The 17,772-nt window shown below is 44.5% G+C and overlaps 1 protein-coding gene across 5 annotated transcripts in view; it reads right to left on the bottom strand.

The window, feature by feature from the left end:
* Sh3d19 (SH3 domain containing 19) overlaps nt 1–17,772 on the bottom strand; it is a 150,128-nt gene that overhangs the window by 69,770 nt on the left and 62,586 nt on the right. For 3 of the 5 annotated variants that reach the window (XM_020155318.2, XM_074041274.1, XM_074041276.1), the window contains exon 2: nt 11,485–11,524. In XM_020155318.2, the coding sequence (XP_020010907.2) occupies nt 11,485–11,524 (40 nt within the window). Of the gene's footprint in view, nt 1–11,484; nt 11,525–13,036; nt 13,690–17,772 lie in introns of those variants that run through there. The other 2 variants (XM_074041275.1, XM_074041277.1) reach the window with 2 other exon arrangements.

Genomic DNA, 17,772 nt, shown 5'->3' on the forward strand with positions numbered 1-17,772 from the left:
TTTAGAATCAAAGCAATAGTTTGGAAAAGTTCTAAAGCCAATGCAAGTACGTTAGGAATGTCACTTTTAGTTCTAAGTTACAATACTGTCACCATTATATTTCCAATGGAATGATACTATCTTGTGAGGCTGAGAGAAACTGAAGTCCCCTTAAACTTTGAAGAATTTTGCTATGAGCATACTTTGGTTTTCTCTGGAATTTGTACAAACAGGAAGTACAGTCAAACTTGGGGTAGCCCTGGTGGGAGACAGCTCCTCCTGCAAGCTCTTCTTCTCTGCCTTCTCTCTGAGACCCCAGGGTCTCTGCTTCCATCCTCACCTCTTCTGTACACCTGTATGCATTCCTCACACCTGGCTGGAGCTCACCAGCATACCTGTCCCATAAGGCACAAATTAAAATAACTTCCAAACTCCAGAAACCATGACTGTCAGAACTGTGCCTTTTAAACTTGCAAGAGGAAAGAACTTAGTGCGTCCTGTCTGGAGGTCAGAAGTCAACCAGCTATATTCAAATGGGGAGGACCATTTGGAAGCCTGGCCATAGGTGACTGTCCTTCAACTAGGATTAGGAGCTTGGAAGGCAGTTCTCAGAGAAGAATGTAACCAACCACCTCCAGAGCAAGGAGAACAATTTCACAGCAGTGCATCATCACCCCTACACTCAGAGCCATGGAAACAAGCCACACCCCCAAATGCAGGCCTGGCGAATATACAAGAACCCATCCAGGGCTTGTTTCTAGACAATTCCTAAGCCTTGAATCCCAAGACCACCAAGAAGCATCCTCACCTACCAGGCTTTAGCCATAAGCTAGTTACTTCTGAATGACTTGTCTTTTCCTACTGAGTGAGGGGGCAGAGAAGACATTCTATATTCAGAAAGGGTTAGGAAGGGCTTAGTTTCAAAAGAATGTAATTAGTTTCCTAAAATTTAATTTGCCATGTGGAAAAAGTAAAGGAAGATCAAATCTGTGTCTTTCCTTAAAGTAGCCACTATGTCAAAAGCCTGGGGATCACTCAACATCTCCTGACAATTCCAGACTTTTCCAGTCTGGACAAAGCAAGTGCAGAGGGGTGGCAGAAGCAGACACCACCCTGGTTATGTTGGCTTATGTTCCCATGTAGAATCCCATGGTGACCACTCACCCAGGCTCAAGTGCACAAAAATGTAACTGTACAGTCACTTATGGTGACAAGAACAAAGCTCAACATGTGTTGGGAAGTACTTCTGGGTTACAGGGTGTGAAAGGAGGATGGTATCCTGAGGATACAAGGGTACCCTGAACCTCCAAGACACTTCACATGTGCCTTTTATTTTCAAAATTACCAAAGGTACTGGTTCCCAGTCTTCTTGTCCCAAAGGAGGGAGAGGACACAGGAGAGTCCGTCCTTCTTGGAACCCGGGTCTTACTTTGGGGAGTTAGAAGTGTTGCTGGCACAAGGCGCCACTGGAACAAGATCAGAAGTGGCCAAAATGCATCCCTAGGGCAGACACAAGTGCTCTGATTGTTATGTAGGAGTCTCTGGTCAACAAGCAATTCCCCAAACCTGGATTGTGTTCCTGGGCCAGGCCTCGTTTCCGGTTTGAGAGGGTTTCCCTGTCAGGACAAGACTGGGAAACCTTTCTGATGAGGTTAATAGGATGGGAGGTGACAGGCAACTGAACGATTTTCCACCAGTTCTGTCCAGACTTGGGCTCCTCCAGGAAGCAGTATCCGCTTGTGGTTTATAGTCCTGACCAACTCACCTGAAGAAATGTGTTATGCTATGTCAGTAAGGGGAGTATTTATTTTTTTAATGAGCGTGCAAGTGCATTTTATTTTATTTTTTTAAATTGCTTATACATTTATTCATAAGCGTATACATTGTTTGGGCCACCTCTCCCCCTGCCCCCTTCCTTTTCCTCTCCTCCTTTCCCCATCTACCTCGCTTCCAGGCAGAACCTGTTCTGCCCTCTTGTCCAGTTTTGTTGAAGAGAAAACATAAGAGACAAAAAGAAAGACAAAGCGTTTTTGCTAGCTTGAGACAAAGATAGCTACACAGAGAGATTCCTAGCATTGCTTCTATGCACTTGTGTATTACAACCAAAATGGTTCACCTCTACCAGACCTCTTCACTACTTCCTGGTCACCTTCCCATAGTGGCCTCTGCCAGTTTAAGATTACTTTATTAGCTCCTCTACAGTGGGCACATCAACCACTTTCAAATTTTAGGTTTTCTTCAGTAAGGGGAATATTTAAATTAAAACTTAAAGTCTACATGTACAAGGATATTTATCAATTGCAGTAAAACTGCAACCCAAGGGCAGATTAAGAGCCACAAAGACGTGTACAAAGTTTACTCAAGTACAGCTCTTTAATACAGATTTGGTAAAACTGTGAAAAATATACTGCAGAAAGATAAAGAAATAGCATGAAATATAACCTAAAGGACAGACAGGAAAGATTAGGAGGGAAAAAATGAAAGGCCAGGAGTTACACCTGCTCCTTGGACCGCTAAAGAAATGGGTGGCCACACATGTCCATCCTGAGAAAAAAGTACAGAACTAGCCACCATGTCTACATTCACTGCCTGCTCGCTGACAGTTTGATCTGAAAGGACTTCAGAGAAGCCCCAAACTAGGTCCCCCCGGCAGTGGCAGGTCAGCTGATAATTTCAATTACCAGAAATAAATGTTTCATTTCCATTAATGCCATATTACAGGGAAATACAAAAGTCACATTTCTTAAAAACCACAATAAAACAGCACAGTATATACATGTCCTCTGGAAGATGACATAAAATGCTTATAAATCCTTTCACATCTCCATTGCAAAAAGATTTCCCCCCCTACAAAACCTGGATACACTTTAATTTTTCCCCTTGTTTATAGCATTACAGATGCAACAGCAAAAGTAATGTTTCTCTTGTAGCTTACAAAACATAAGGCCAGAAAGTAATTACACACCAGCTGTAGTTTATACAGGTACAAGAAGCAAAGCACATGGCAGGAAATGCTGCAGAATTACAGCAGTTAAATGAAGAGTGGAGGATGACATTTTAATAGACATTTAGAAAGGAGAAAAGAGAAAACAAGGTAAATCTTTTGCTTTTAGCTCTTCTATTCAAAACCATAACCTGATGATGGTAAAGTGTCAAAATAAAACCCTCACCCTCTTTACAAGGTCAACCAACAGCAGGGCCTGAAGGCAGAGAACAAAGAACCTTTTCAATTCTTAACCACAAAGCAATTGCTGTAATTTTCACATTACCAGTCCTCAGTTCTGAGAAGACTGAACTATATGTGCTACAAGCATTTTGCATGTTGAGTTTGAGTCCCTTCCCCAATGGGGTGACACTTCTGGCCCCTTTATGGGGCTTGTAATGAGCCCTATAAACCTGTAGGGGTGTCAATACCACCATGAAGCTAGCTGGGATTTGGAAAGAAAACAGACACATAGACCATATAAAATATTTAAACTCTAAAGTGATCATGAATGAGAATGGAAGCTTAAGGAAAAAAATCTATCTCAGGAGAAACAATAAGGGTTTTCATACACATCTGTACACAGGAGGGGATCGTAAAGACATTTATGGCGTAGTTATCAGTTCTAACTGTAATGGATTGGATGCAGCCTAAATCCTACGCTCAAGGAACGGGTTGAGTACATTACAATACAGCTACACCGAAAAATGTAATGCAGTAGTCAGAGAAATAACAGTACAACCTGACATGGTAAACCTAAAATACACCAAGTGAAAAGAGCAGGTTGGCAGAAATCTATGCGTGTGTGGTCCTTTTTAAACACACTACACAGGCACACACATACATGTAGCTCCATTTATTCTAAATCCTATCTGAATATTTACCATATACACATTGGAAGGGGACTGAGCTCGACATCAAATTGGCAGACTCTTAGTAACAGTGACCTAAGGGAAAAAGGTAGATGCCATCTACGTTTGTACTGTTAAAAATGTGATGTGTCACTTGTGAAACATGTAAGTGGGCAAAAAGAGACCGAAGTCCACAGGGTGAGAGGACCGTCCAGGGAGGAGCAGCCTGGGGGCAGGACTGAGAGCAGGTGAGATGGCAGGACTCACTGAACATCCTGGACCATTCCCCCTTTTTCTTTTCCTCTTTCAGAAAAGGAGATCTCACTCACTTTTATGCTCACATTCTGGATAAACATCTTTATGGAGGCAGACACACGAGGCTCCCTGCTGCCCTCCTTCCTGACCCATTTCTTTCATTATTAGCATCGTGGGCTACTGTAGAGGCTCGAGTGACAGGGCGCCTGCCTAGCAAGGGTGAGGCCCAGGTTCAAACCCCAGTGCCACCAAAAAAGGAAAAGGACTTATGATCAGTATTCAGAGGTCACCACTGATCCACGCAGCTTCTTTATTTTTACTCTTACACTTTGATTACATATATGTGATCATAAAATATATGCACTGAGCAACAGATTGTGTTTGGTCACACAGTCCCTGTTTGGAACGACTCTCATGTTGTGAGAGCAGCCAGAGACAATGTGCAAAGAACTGGAGGTGGCTAACATCCTACAAAACCCTACTCAGAACCAAGGCTGGCAGGCCGGAGCTGGCTCATTTATGACCTGTGAGGTGTATAAATGCTACCATACTGCTCCTGCCTTCTACAACTTGCTATTTGTCACCCAACAGTACATCTCTGAGACTCATCTGCGCTCTCTATAACTGTAGTCCCCTTAATCTGTAAGTCCCGGAACTTACAGACGATTCTTTGCTTGGCCAAACTTTCATCAGGCTACTCAAGCTTCTCCGAGGCCCATCTGGGGACATCGTAAAATCTAGACAATCCTTCAAAGTCATTTTAGGGAGAAGCCTCCACCGTCCACATCCAATCACTGTCCCTATCATTCCCATCTGACCAGATTCTCACCCTCTGCCATGCCCACCCCACCCATCCCCACACCTATCACAGGCCTGTCTTCAGTAAGAATCCTATTGGGTTGGCTTAGCCAGAGTCCCCCTCACCCTTGATGCTTCCTCTCAGTTGGGTGACCCCCCCCATCCTACCCCTGGCCTGCTAATTCCCACTTGCCTGTGTGTATTCAGGGTTGAGTCAATCTCTCCCCACTGCCCCTGTCCCTCCACCTTTCCTGTAGTCCTGAATAAAGTTGTTCTTAGTGTGCCACACTACACCTCTCGGACATGCCTGGCACAATCATCTCAGTGGAAGCAAGATGGCATTGCGTGAGCGTGTTAGCACACAGCTCTGCTTCTTTTCTATTCTTCTGCAATGCTGGGAATTGAACCTGTGACTTCATGCATATTAGGCAAGTACTCCACCACTGAGCCAAACCCCAGCCCAGCACATCTTAATACTACCAAGATAAAGAATCTCTTCTTACTTTAATTGGTTACTTAGGCTTCATCTTTTGTGAACGCCTGGCCCAATTTTACTGAGTCATTTGTCTTTTTTCCAAAGTGTAGATTTTTTGTGGGGGGGGAGGGCAGTACTGGAATTTGAACTCAGGGCCTCATGCTTGCTAGGCAGGTGCTCTTACAGCATGAGTTACTCCGCAACCCTGTTTTGTGTTGGGTATTTTCCAGATTGGGTCTTCTGAACCATTTGCCCAGGCTGGCCTCAAACTTCAATCTTCCTGATCTCTGCCTCCCAAGTAGCTAGGATATAGGCATGAGCCACTGGCACCTAGCTGAAGTGTGTATTTTTATTTGTCTTGGACACTAATCTTTGTTACTTATGTGCATTATACAGTCACAACTTTACTCCTTACATGTTTTTGATGTATTCATGTACATAAATTTTAAATTTTCCCCCAGTCAAATTTACTAATCTTTTTCTTTATGGCTTGTATTGTTGAGGTTTGTTTAAGAATTCACTCCCTACCCCAAAGTTGGAAAGCTATTCATGTACATTTCTTCCAAATGTTTCAGTTTTACTTTGCCACTGTCATTTCCCTCATTGGTCTGCACGGCCACCTCTGCCCCATTACACCATACAGAACTGTACGTACCCACCTGTCTCTCTTCTGCCAGTGACACATTTCACTGACTTAGCTACTTACCATGGTCCACCTCTTCCCCCCACCGAATTTTTTTTTGTGGTACTGGGGTTTGAACTCAGCCTCGTGCTTGCTAGGTGGGTGCTCACTTAAGCCATGCCTCCAGCTCTTTTATTTGCTTTTAGTTATTTTTTAGGTAGGGTCTTGCGTTTTTGCCCAGGGCTGGCCTCAGACCATAATCCTCTCCACCTGCCACAGAGTCATTGGGATTACAGGCATGAACCATGGTGCCTGACACACTTCCCCTTCTTATCTTCAAAATTCTCTTCCTTAGGAGTGTATTTTGTTGAGCTACCATTTTTTTGTGATTTTTAATGAAATTCCATTGAATCTTAAGAATGAGCACCAAAGGGGGTTGTGACAGGGGTTTTAGGAAGGCCTTAGACCAAAACTCAAACAGTAGGTTTTGAGAAATGACTTATGGTTCTTTGTTTTGCTGCCTTCTTTAATGTGGTAAATTATTTCCTTGTAGTGAATAAAATATTTGAGATGAAGTAGCTAGTTATTCAGACCCCATAACTCACTGAGATCCATTATTTAAAGCTCGAGGGGTGGTAAAAACTGCTTCTAGTTTTCTGCTCACGTGCTGACTAAGGAACTTAGCTGTCTTTATCTTTTTTAGCTCCTGCTTTCATCAAATTACTTTCCCAAACTGCTATTTCATGCCACTTTTTTCTGCATGTTATTAATAGCCATGTCTGGGAAAGGAAGTTAGAAATTCAAATAAAGTTTTAAACTGATGTGTGGCATGGTTCTCACTTAGGGAAGCATCAAACGTCTAGGTTGTGTCACAGGAAATGTCTAATTTTGTTTACCCCATAAATTCACGGACTTGTTTAGTTTAACCTCTCTTCCCCCCACCCCAGCCCCTGCTAAGCATTTATTTCTGGACATTCTGCTTACCCTAGGATTAAGCCTGTGGGCCACCCATTTGGGTAGCGGTATGCTCACATTAATAAGGGAGGTATTAGGTATTTCTGAATTCCACACTGATAGATCAGGAAAAAAACAAATAAAAAAATCAACACCAAAACAAAGTAATGAAAAGACAGCAGTGAAGCCTGTAGACTGCGTGCAGTGGTTTTCTGCATGGGGTCTTAGAGCTGCTCGACACCCAGTCAAACTTCTCTGTCACCCTGTGAGAGCTGCGTCTCTTCCTATTTCTCTCACCGTGAGAGCCACAGGGATGTCTGGCTTGTAGAAACACAAACAGAAAAGCGTGTTTCTCTTATCTGTGCTGGGCTTTGAGCTGTCATTCTTGCTGCTGAGTGGCCTGAGGACCAAAACTGCACCCCAAGATGGCATGACTTTGGTTTACAGTTGTGCTCCCTGTGCTACAGATGAAGCAGGCGCTAATTGGCCTGGGGAGGGGGCAGAAGACTACCAGGCTCTTCAAAAACCCTGTATGGAAAACAGCAGTCTTTTGAAAAGACTTTTCTCCTCTCTTGTAGGGTGTCACCCCTGGCTGCTGTTGTAAAAAACATCACAGTAGCTGACAAGCTTTTGCGACTTGGTTCTTCCCAATATGCAAAGGGAAGAGTGACATTTCCCTGCTCTCCTGAAATACAGTTGCCATTCATCTATTCAACAGTTACTTGTTTTTGGTTTTGATGGCACTGGGGTTTGAACCCAGGGGCCATGCACTTGCTAAACAGAAGCTCTACCATTCGAGACCCCCACCCCCCGCCCCGTCCCTTGCTTTAGTTATTTTTCCGATAGGGTCTTTTGGACTGACCTCAGACCATTCTCCTCTACCTATGCTCCCCTGTAGCTGGTTTACAGGCATGAACCACCATGTCTGGCTTGTTAGTTGTAGGTCTCCCTAACTTTTTGCCTGGGTTGGCCTTGAACTGTGATCCTCCCAATCTTGGCCTCCAGAATAGCTGGGGTTATAGATATGCCCTACTATGCCCAGCAACTTTTTTGTCAAGTGCTGCTTGTGAGCCAGGCACTCTTCCAAGTGCTAGCGTTATCAAGACTTGTAGCGCAGTCCTATAGAACTTGAGAGTATAAATTAGAAATTAAAGAATAATCAGAATACTCTCCCAAAACACCCTCAAGAGGACCACAGCATGGCCTGAAATAGGACCATAAGACCTGGATGTTGAAGGGTAAAGAGATCCAGAGATCAGGAGTGTGCTCAAAAGAGGGCGCCCCATGGAGCTGGAGACCTCTCTCCCGCTCTCTACTCCGTCCCGAGCCAGGACTCCCAAGTATTTATTAGCCACAGGTAAGCACCGTGCTGGAGACGTGTGACCAGTACTGCTCAGGCAGCCGGCCATCCCTGAGCAGCTCTGGCAGGAAGTTCTTCCCCCTCCCATCCCCTACAGACTCGTTCTGCCCTCAGGGTCTTACAGGAGCACAGGGCACGACCTCCACCGCTGCTTCCACTTTGAAAGCTTCAAGTCTACAGAAAAGTTGAAGAGCCCACGTGCTTCAGCCTTTCTGCAATTCACCAGGCACTCACATTTTCCCAGGTTTGCTTCTTCATCCGACTGTTTCTTCCCCGTGAACCATTTGGGAGCAGGGTGCAAACAGAAGACCTATTATTCTCGTTGGGCACCAGTGACTCACGCCTATAATCCTAGCTACTCAGGAGGCAGAGATCAGAAGGATCGTGGTTTGAGGCCAGTGTGGGCAAATAGTTCACGAGACCCTAATTCAAAAACAGCTTACACAAAGTGGAGCTGGTGGAGTGGCAAGTGGAAAAGCACCTGCCTAGCAAATGTGGGGTCCTGAGTTCAAACCCCAGTGCCACCAAATACATATTATCCTTAATATTTTAGCATCTGTCCCTACACAATACCTAACAGGGTAGTATTCGCAAATATTATCTAACATAGAATTCATATTTAAATTTTCCTACTTGCCCCTCTAATTTCTTTTCAAATTTAGGATATTTTTAATCCTAGATTTTTTTTTAAAATGCACATCCTGCATTTGGTTGTCAGTGTCTCTCATCTGAGAAGACAGGGTCTTAGGTTTTGCCCAAGGCCAGCCTGGACCATGATCCACTACCTACAGCTACACGCCGAGCTGGGATGACAGACACGCACCAGCACATCCAGCTGATTGTTTGAGATGGGGTCTCCATAACTTCCTGCACCTGGGCTGGTCTAGAATGGCAATCTTTCAAATCTCAACCTCTCAAGTAGTTAGGATTAATTGGCTTATTCATTTAGACACTCCAATTTCTCCGAATTTGGCCCACGTGTTGAAGCTAACGCTTGTGTCTTTTTTTTTTTTTTGGCATGACTCCATTAGTTGGATTTCCTACCAGGAGTGCGAGCTCATCTTGTGCTCTCCTCTGCCCCAGCCCTGACATCAGCTGTTTCTCCAAAGTGCCAGGGGCTCTCTCAGTAGGGCCAGCACGAACGAGGAGCAACTCTGCCACCCGTGTCTGTGTGCCAGCCACGAGGGGTTGGAAGTCAGTTATCATTTCTGTCCCAGACACCTCCCGAAATTTCCACATCTAGCCTAAATTCTCCCAGTCTTCCTAGGACTCAGACGTCCCCAGGGCCCCTCTAACCTCACCTGTGCCAGCTCAGCTGCCACGTTCTAGACCAGAGGTCCCCCACCTGGCTACATGTCAGTCACTGGGGACTTGATGACACGAAGGTACTGAATGAACTCTCTGGCCTGGGGCCTGGCGCTTCGTCTTGCGTTTTAAGTGCTCCATGGGATATCAAGGCTGCCACTGCCCTGCAGGACTGTGGGTTTTCAAGGCCCAGGGACCCAGAACAGGAGGTCAAAAAGTGTGGCGTAAAGCTACCACTTTTATTTATTATACTGGGTACTAAACTTCTCTTTCAAAGTAACCAAATCAATGCAAATCGTTTTTGGGAGGAGGTAGAGGCAATCACAATGGTTAATTTGTGAAGAGCTGAATCTTCAAGATTTTTCTTACTGCTTACACTAAACGTCCCCCACCTTCTTCTGTCTCACTGGTATTTCTCTGTGAGGATTTGCATTAGCCACTCGATGTACACTGCTCAATTGATCCCAACCTTCCGTCTGTCAAGGGTCTTCTGAACCTTGTTTTTATCATCCTAACTCACTTTTACCCTCTCAACTTTCCATTATCCATACTTAATCATGCTCGAAAAGTCCTCTCTCTTCTGTTGCTTTTCTTTTCTTTTGGTCCTTAAAAAAACTATTTAAAAACTAAATCTTACAAACTGTTTTGTGACTATAAAACAATATGTAAATATTGTAGTTATATATGTTTTAAATATATGGTTAAAACTAGGCCCACACACAAAATAGTGAATACTTTTTTCCCTCGATACCAGGGCTTGAACTCAGGGCCACACCTTGTGCCACTGCACCAGCTCTTTTTTGTGATGGGTTTTTTCGAGATAGAGTCTTTTGAATTATTTACCTGGCTGACTTCAAACTATGATCCTCCTTATTTCTGCTTCCTGAGGAGTGGTGTGAGCCACTGGGGCCTGGCCCCAAAGAGCTAATTTTAATATAAATACATTACACCTGAAAAAAACTCAGTCAACATTCCTAATACCCAGCTATATTATTTAGGTCTCACTGACTGACTTTGATGGACAATCTTAGCAAAGTGCATTTCTATTGTAAGTAACAAGAGTTTTCAGAGATTTTATGTTCTCACCTATTGAGGTCAATGCATTCTAGGGTTTGATCCCTGGAAGAAGCATCGGGATTTGGTTTATCAACCAGTCACTTTACACCATTGAATCAGTTCCCACACACACCACACAAGGAAAAAAGGGTAAGAATAAGGAAGAATTAGTATTAGAAATATTACAATGTTTCATAGAAGTGGGTTTAAAAATACCCAACCTGGGAGAGGGTCAGACAATTTCCAACTGAACAAATTTGAAAGAATTTTAAGAAACACTCCTCAGTGCTGGAAAGAGACGAAGTGGTACAACCTTCCTGACCACTTGACGTCACCAACAAGAACTTAAAAGAATTCATTTGAATACGTATAAATATCTAGTATATATTACAGAACATTGAAAGTCTAGAAAGAAATGCAACGAAGTCTTAACCATGGCAGCCATCTCTGATGGATGAAGGCAGGCTAGATTTTTTTTTCACGATTTATGTTCTTGAAAAATATTTCCTACATTTTTATGGTGAGACAATGTTAGTTTTCTCTTTAAGAAAGTCAGCAATCCACAGTTTAAAAAATGGTGGTTAAAGAGAGGGGAAGAATGGCAGATAGAAAAGGAAGGAGGTAGGAATAAAGTCACCTTTGTGAAGATGCATCTGTCACTGATGGGGACACGCTCCCAGGGATGCCTCTTCCAGTGGTGGTAACTTTATAGAGGGTTTTTATCCGGAAAATTAATGACACAAGAGTCCAACATAACAGTGACCCTAAAGTGGACACTCGCAGGCCTCCCACCAGCGTTTCATGTGACAAGTTTTATGCGGGATGAATAAGCCCATCAACTCATACCTGGAAGAACGAGGCTCTGGTTTGTTGCGTTCGTTGCGATCTGTAAAGAAAGAAGACAGTTACATGCTGATGCTGTTTCAGAGGATGGAGGAGAAGGGCTCAAACCCCAGCTGCCATCCCAGGGGGCCTTCCCCAGCACAGGGGTCTTCATCACAGGTGACAGGACTTGCAGGACAGAGAGGGAGAAAGGACACCGGGAAGGGCTGGCAGAGAAACGTCTTAAGGTGGCCCACGTCTTATTTCACTTGAAGAGATCTTCGCTGCGTAAAACATTTTGCTAAAAACCAAAACAGATTTAGCTAAGGAAGGAAAGTAAGGAAACTGAAAAGCCACAGATTACTCAACTCGAAAAAAATCATTCCATGAATCATGGTTGGCAGAAGCTTCTAACAGAACAGGGAGGGAGGGGAAAAACTGAGACTCTGTCCACAGCCCCATCCTTAACTCTCTGCCACCCAGAACGCGCCAGAAGCCAGAGGCAACATTTCACCAATAATTACGTGCAATTGTGCCATGTATGTACAAACTCTGGGGCTGTCACAGTGGGGACGGGCTCCCTTGGGTAGAGACCAGAGATGGTGTTAAATGGTCTACAATGCACAGCACAACTCCCCAAAGAGCACAGTGTAACAGTGTGAGGGTGAGAAATCCTGCTCCAGGGTGAGAAATAAGAATACAACCGCCTGAAATTTTCAGAAGAGTTTCTCTGGACTGCGATAAAAATGTTAATCTAGCTGAAGACGGTCACTTACAAGAGAGCCACAAACCCCCAGGATGTCTGTTTTGAATTAGACTAGCAATCTCTCCCCAGTTTATACTTAAAAATAAAAAATAAATGAAATTGAAAAAGCCCCAGTATCGGGGGAAAATTAACAAGAGAACATAATATGTGATTTTTAGAAAATTCCATGGAACATTACCAAATACAGTTCCCTAGAATATCTTAATGTGAGTGCACATTAACAAGATAGAATGTAAAGGCAAAGGAAAGATTAGACAGAAAGGCTTTTTTCCCCTTAATTTTGTTGCTGGAGGAGCTGAAAGTAGGAGGTACTGAGACCATGTTCTAAACTTCTAGAGATACAGGGGGAAAGAAATGGGATTTACACAGTTAAATGGATGCTCCAGTTCTTCCTGAATGTGTTCATAATAAAAGAAATGTTTTTTTAAGCCAAAGAGTTAGTACACACTAAGACATTGTTTTCTGAAAACTAACAAGTAGAAAGATTTATAATAAAACATTTTTAAAAAAAATATGATGTTCTTCAAGTGTGCACTGCTAATGTTTCTGGTTCTAATCCCTCTTCCTGATTTAGTGCTACTGTACCTTTTAACATTTTTGTCTTAACCTAGGTTTACCCCTTCCTTACATAAAAGTACCATGGTTTTTACTTGTTGAGATTTAAAGTCACAATAATATCAGTTATATTTTAATCATTAAAAAAAAATCGCTCCTGTCCAGCTTTTAGTCTGCTAATTTTTGAACAAGAATAAGGTTTGAAGCTGGGTAAAAGTCAGTTATTTTTCTGTCACAAGGAGACATACCGCTTACCTGTGCTAAAGAAGAGCTACAACTGCCCAAATGTCACTCGCTGAGGCTGCGATGCTGGTTTCAGAGTCACCCAGGCATGGATTAACGAGTTCCCCCACTCATCTTCCTGGTGGTTCAACACTCAGGAGGAGGAAAAACAGAATCACATGCGTGTAAACAGGCCTCAGCAGCCAGGGCCCCTCCAGGGCCTGTTCTGATTGGCAGATGTGCTGTGACCACAGCTGGAATGAGGCCACTCAGGAAGCGAGTGGCTCACAGCTTGCTCTCCTCCATGCTTGGTTCAGACAGGAAATCCTACAGTCATGTTTGTATGTTCGGATCTCAGAAAACACAAATGCCTCCTCACAGTACTGGCTAGAGCACTAGACAAAGGCCAAGATGATAACTCGATTAACGTCGGAGGACATCTGCACATCCCCTCCTCCCAGACAACCCTTAGTGTTTTGTGACAGGTCCTAAGTAAACACTTAGGGTTCATTGGATGCTACTCCTAGGAACCCACACAGTCCAGAATCCCAGGTAAGGGAAAATTATTCATCACCGATAATAGTTCCCATCCACTAACCCCTGACAGTAGGAAGCAAACGGAAACACACGTCCACAACTTGAGTTTTTTCCTTCAAGTGTACAAATGCTGAATTCACACTTTGCCACCGTGCTACCTTTCAGCTTGAATAGACGAAAGTGTGCAGGGTGAGTGTGTGTCTCTGCACTGCATATCGGGGTGCCTTACAGTTGTACCTCTAAAATGTACTTTATATATTTCTATTTTAAGCAATTTTCATGATAGCTAGGAATATTGTACAATTGTCAAGAAACACATTAGCAGCAATGCAAAAATTCTGGCCAAATAGTAAGTTGTTCAGCCAAGACTGAACAAAACAAATCACTGAGGGCAGACGTGGGCTCTGTTTCTTGCCAAAAACAACAAAACATCTGGATAAAATCCCCTTAAGAACGAGGAAGACAGACTGATGGCAAACCCGGAAATTCCATCGTGTGCTCAGCACAACGCTTGAAGAGCATGGACTTCTTTACTTCAAATCAAATGCTCTTTAGTATTTTCTCCCAATTTTTTTCTTTCTAATTTTTAAATAATTAGGAGAGAACATATTTGCAGAGGCTTTCTGAACTTCCGTATATTCAGAAATCACACGAATGGCTTACAAGCTCAAGTTCACCATTTTTGTGGAAGAAAAAACCCAACTGCTAGCCAGGCATAGTGGTGCATGCCTATAATTCCAGCACTCGGGAGTAGAGGCAGGAGAATTGCAAGTTTGAGGCCAGCCAAGGCTACATAGTAAGACCCTGTCTCAAAAACAAAAAAAAAGTTATTGAAAATGGAACGTCCTAAGTCTAAAATTTATCTGCCAGAAAAAACACACCACGGTGCCAAGAGGAACACGAGGGCTGAGATCACTCAAAGGGCAGTGGCGTGACCTCAGGGTGCGGGCTGGAGTGGCTGGGTGACCTGGCTGTGTAGGCCTGCTGGTCTGGCAGATAGGTGTGCCATACCTGCCACATGTGTGCGTGCAGACAGCTACCCTGCACTCCTGGTCCCTCAGCCATGGCCATGTCTTGGGGTCCACAGAGCTCTTTGAGGAGATGGAGGAAAATCAAGCAGAGCTGATGGCGTCTGGTGACAGCTGTGTGAGTCACTGGGGGAAGACTGGAGCTGCATGGTGGCACCCACGGCACATTAGAGGGGCTGGAGGGCAGTCGAGGTCCTTTTAGGACAACTTCTGGTCCCATGTGACCCAGATTGTCGTGAGCAGTGGGAACAGATTTGGCTGTCCCACCACTCACCTAGAAATGGGCCTGCCCTGGCAGGGACAGCTTTTTGGGAAGGGCTCCACAGACCTTACTGGCATGGACTTGTTCAGGGGATTCTAAATCTAACAGGTGACAAGCACTTTGAAATGCAGATGACAAATGTCATCTTTTGCTTTGATGAAAACTAGGAAGAAGGGCCAACTGAGACTATCTCGGAGTCTGTTGTAAAACATTTAGGCTTAGGGTGTGCCTTTGATCACTACTCCCCTGAAGAGAAATCAGACCTCATGAATAGCAACTAACCGACTCTGCTAACTCAAGTCAGACGGACAAGTCTCAAATTGTCCTTTGAGCTGAGGGGACGACTCAGCCTCCGTGAATGAGCACAGACAGATATGCTCACCAGAGTGGGATGTGTGTAAGGGAACCCTTCAATCCAGGCAGCACAACCTGTCTTCAGGACGGTATCACCTGCGAAGAGACTTTACAGAGATCAGAGGCTCTGTGGCATTACCGTCAAGTTCCAGCTTGGGAATACCTATGCACTTGTTTGGGGTTTTTTAGGGTCTCACATGTTGCCCCCCGAGTATCTAGCCAGGGCTACAGGAGTGTGCCACCATGCCTGGTTTATTATACGTTCTTTTAAAAACACGGACCAATCCTACATAAATACCGTGTGCCCTTTACTATTAACTAAAGCTTCCACAGAGTCTGGCGGACAGTCATGTGCAGAGTAAGGACAGTTTTGCCAGTGACAGACCACAGGTACAACAGTTTGCATGGAGATGAAAAAGTCCTATTGTCCAGTGATGTCACAGTCACCATACCATCATCCTAATACAACATATTACTCACGTGCTGTGACGCTGGCTTGAATAGACACCGCTGTCAGTCATAAAAGTTTGACACATGGGATTAGGTGCAGTACACAGCACTTGAGAGGGACAGGAAATGGCTATATTATCTGTTTATGCATTTACTGTACTATATATACATACATATATATGTGTGTATTTTTTTTTTTTTTGGCTGTACTGGGGATTGAACTCAGAGCCTCCCATTTGCTAGGCCAGTACTCTACCACTGAGCCACAGCCACAGTCCTGGTCCTTCTGCTTTTACATTTTGTTTTTGAGCTAGGGTTTTGAGCTAGCTTTGCCCAGGCTGGCCTCAAACCACGATCCTCCTACCTCTGCCCCCTGAGTAGTTGAGATTATAGACAGCACCACCATATCCAGGCCACTAGACTACACTTTTTATCTTTATTTTAGCATGTATTCCTTCCTTCCACTTATAAAAAAGCTGACTGTAAAGCAGTATGCCAAGTCAAACTGACAGCAGTCTCGTTCCTCTGCACCCTCAACTGCATTAAGAGGCCTTGCTCACTGACTGACCTAGGCCACCCAGCTCTCTGTAAGTCACTCTACGATGTGTACACAACCATGAAGCCACCCAATGACGCACCTCTCATAGACAGTATGTGCCCATCGTTAGGCAGCCTGTCTGTCTCTGGAGCAACAATGTCACTAACCTTTTTACTTATGATAAGCAGATTAAGCAAAACAACAAACCCATCCGTCATATGACAGGAGATTTAGGGTTGATGAGTCTTACTTTGGTGCCTTGGGACTGATCGTGGTAGCACACACCTGTCAGAATCCCAGACACTTGGTGGGTGAAGATAGGACAATTGCAGTTCGAGGCCAGCCTCGGCAAGTTAGTGAGACCCTAATTCAAAACCAAGCTCAGTGTAGTAATATATGCATGTAATCCCATCTACTCGGGTCACAGAGGCAGGAGTATCAAAATCCAAAAGTGGCCTGGGCAAAAGCATGAGACCCTATCTCAAAAAGAAACTAAAAGCCAAGGACTGGGGTGTGGCTCAAGTGGTAGTGACCTTGCCTAGTAAACACGAAGCCCTGAGTTCAATCCCCAGGGCCACCAAGAGAAAAAGATCACAAAATAGATCTTACACAGGTAGAAGGTGGGTGGAATTTTACATATCAGTTTCAAAGGCTTTTCTACAAACTTTAAATGGTCCTTCTATGTAGGCAGGGAACACTGAAAAAGAAGCCAGGGCTCACTGTACAAAATTACAGATGCCAACCAAGACCCACCCACCTACCTCCCCTTCCTCACCCATCTGACCATCCTGCGTCAGGCGTGCGTCCACGCTGACTCCTCGTCACCCTCGAGATTCCTTTGGTGACCAGGACGCTGCTACTTCAGGAGCCAGGGTTTTCATTCTCACTAACTATGTGTTTCTTACTGTTGAGCTAACACACTGTTGAACTTGAGCGAGAAGTTCCCACTCTGTTGGCTGACGAAGCCAAGAAAGGAAAGTGGATCTCTGAGTCACAGGTGGGGGACAGGGTCAGGGCCCACTACACGAGTCCCCAGCTGCCACCCAGGCCTCTGAAGGAGGGGGAGAGTCGGGGCTACAGCACTGAGGGTGCTGATGCTGCCATCAAGTCACCAGTGCTTAAAATGCCTACACTCACTGAAGTGGGGGCGGGGAGGCTGGGGATGAAGGGAGGATATGTGTCCGTTTCAGCCGAGCAGCAGGATGCCTCTCCACGCCACTGTCCCCACCCTTGTTGTTGGTTGTCATCAGCACTGGTCTGGACTGTTGGATCCCGACTGGATTTCTGGTCCCAGTGTCTCCTCATCCGATACAGCCATATTTGCCAGCCAGATAAGTCCAGGCCTCAGAAAAATGTCATGTCATAAATCCTGAGAGAATTAAGTCAGGTAACGGCCGGAAAATCCTTAGCACCTCACCTGTGTCTGATCAGACCCTACCAGCGTCAGTTCTTGTCACTCACCTTCCATTTTCTGCTGTTGGGTTAATTTGTGCATCTGGAACACAGGTTCTACAAAAGTGAGTGCTTATTACTTAGTCCCTCTGGGTACTTCCTGCCCACAACGGGGAAATACTAAATATTTCCATCTAACAAGCCAGGT

This window comes from Castor canadensis, chromosome 9, assembly GCF_047511655.1.
Source record: "Castor canadensis chromosome 9, mCasCan1.hap1v2, whole genome shotgun sequence".
Classification (NCBI taxonomy): domain Eukaryota; kingdom Metazoa; phylum Chordata; class Mammalia; order Rodentia; family Castoridae; genus Castor; species Castor canadensis.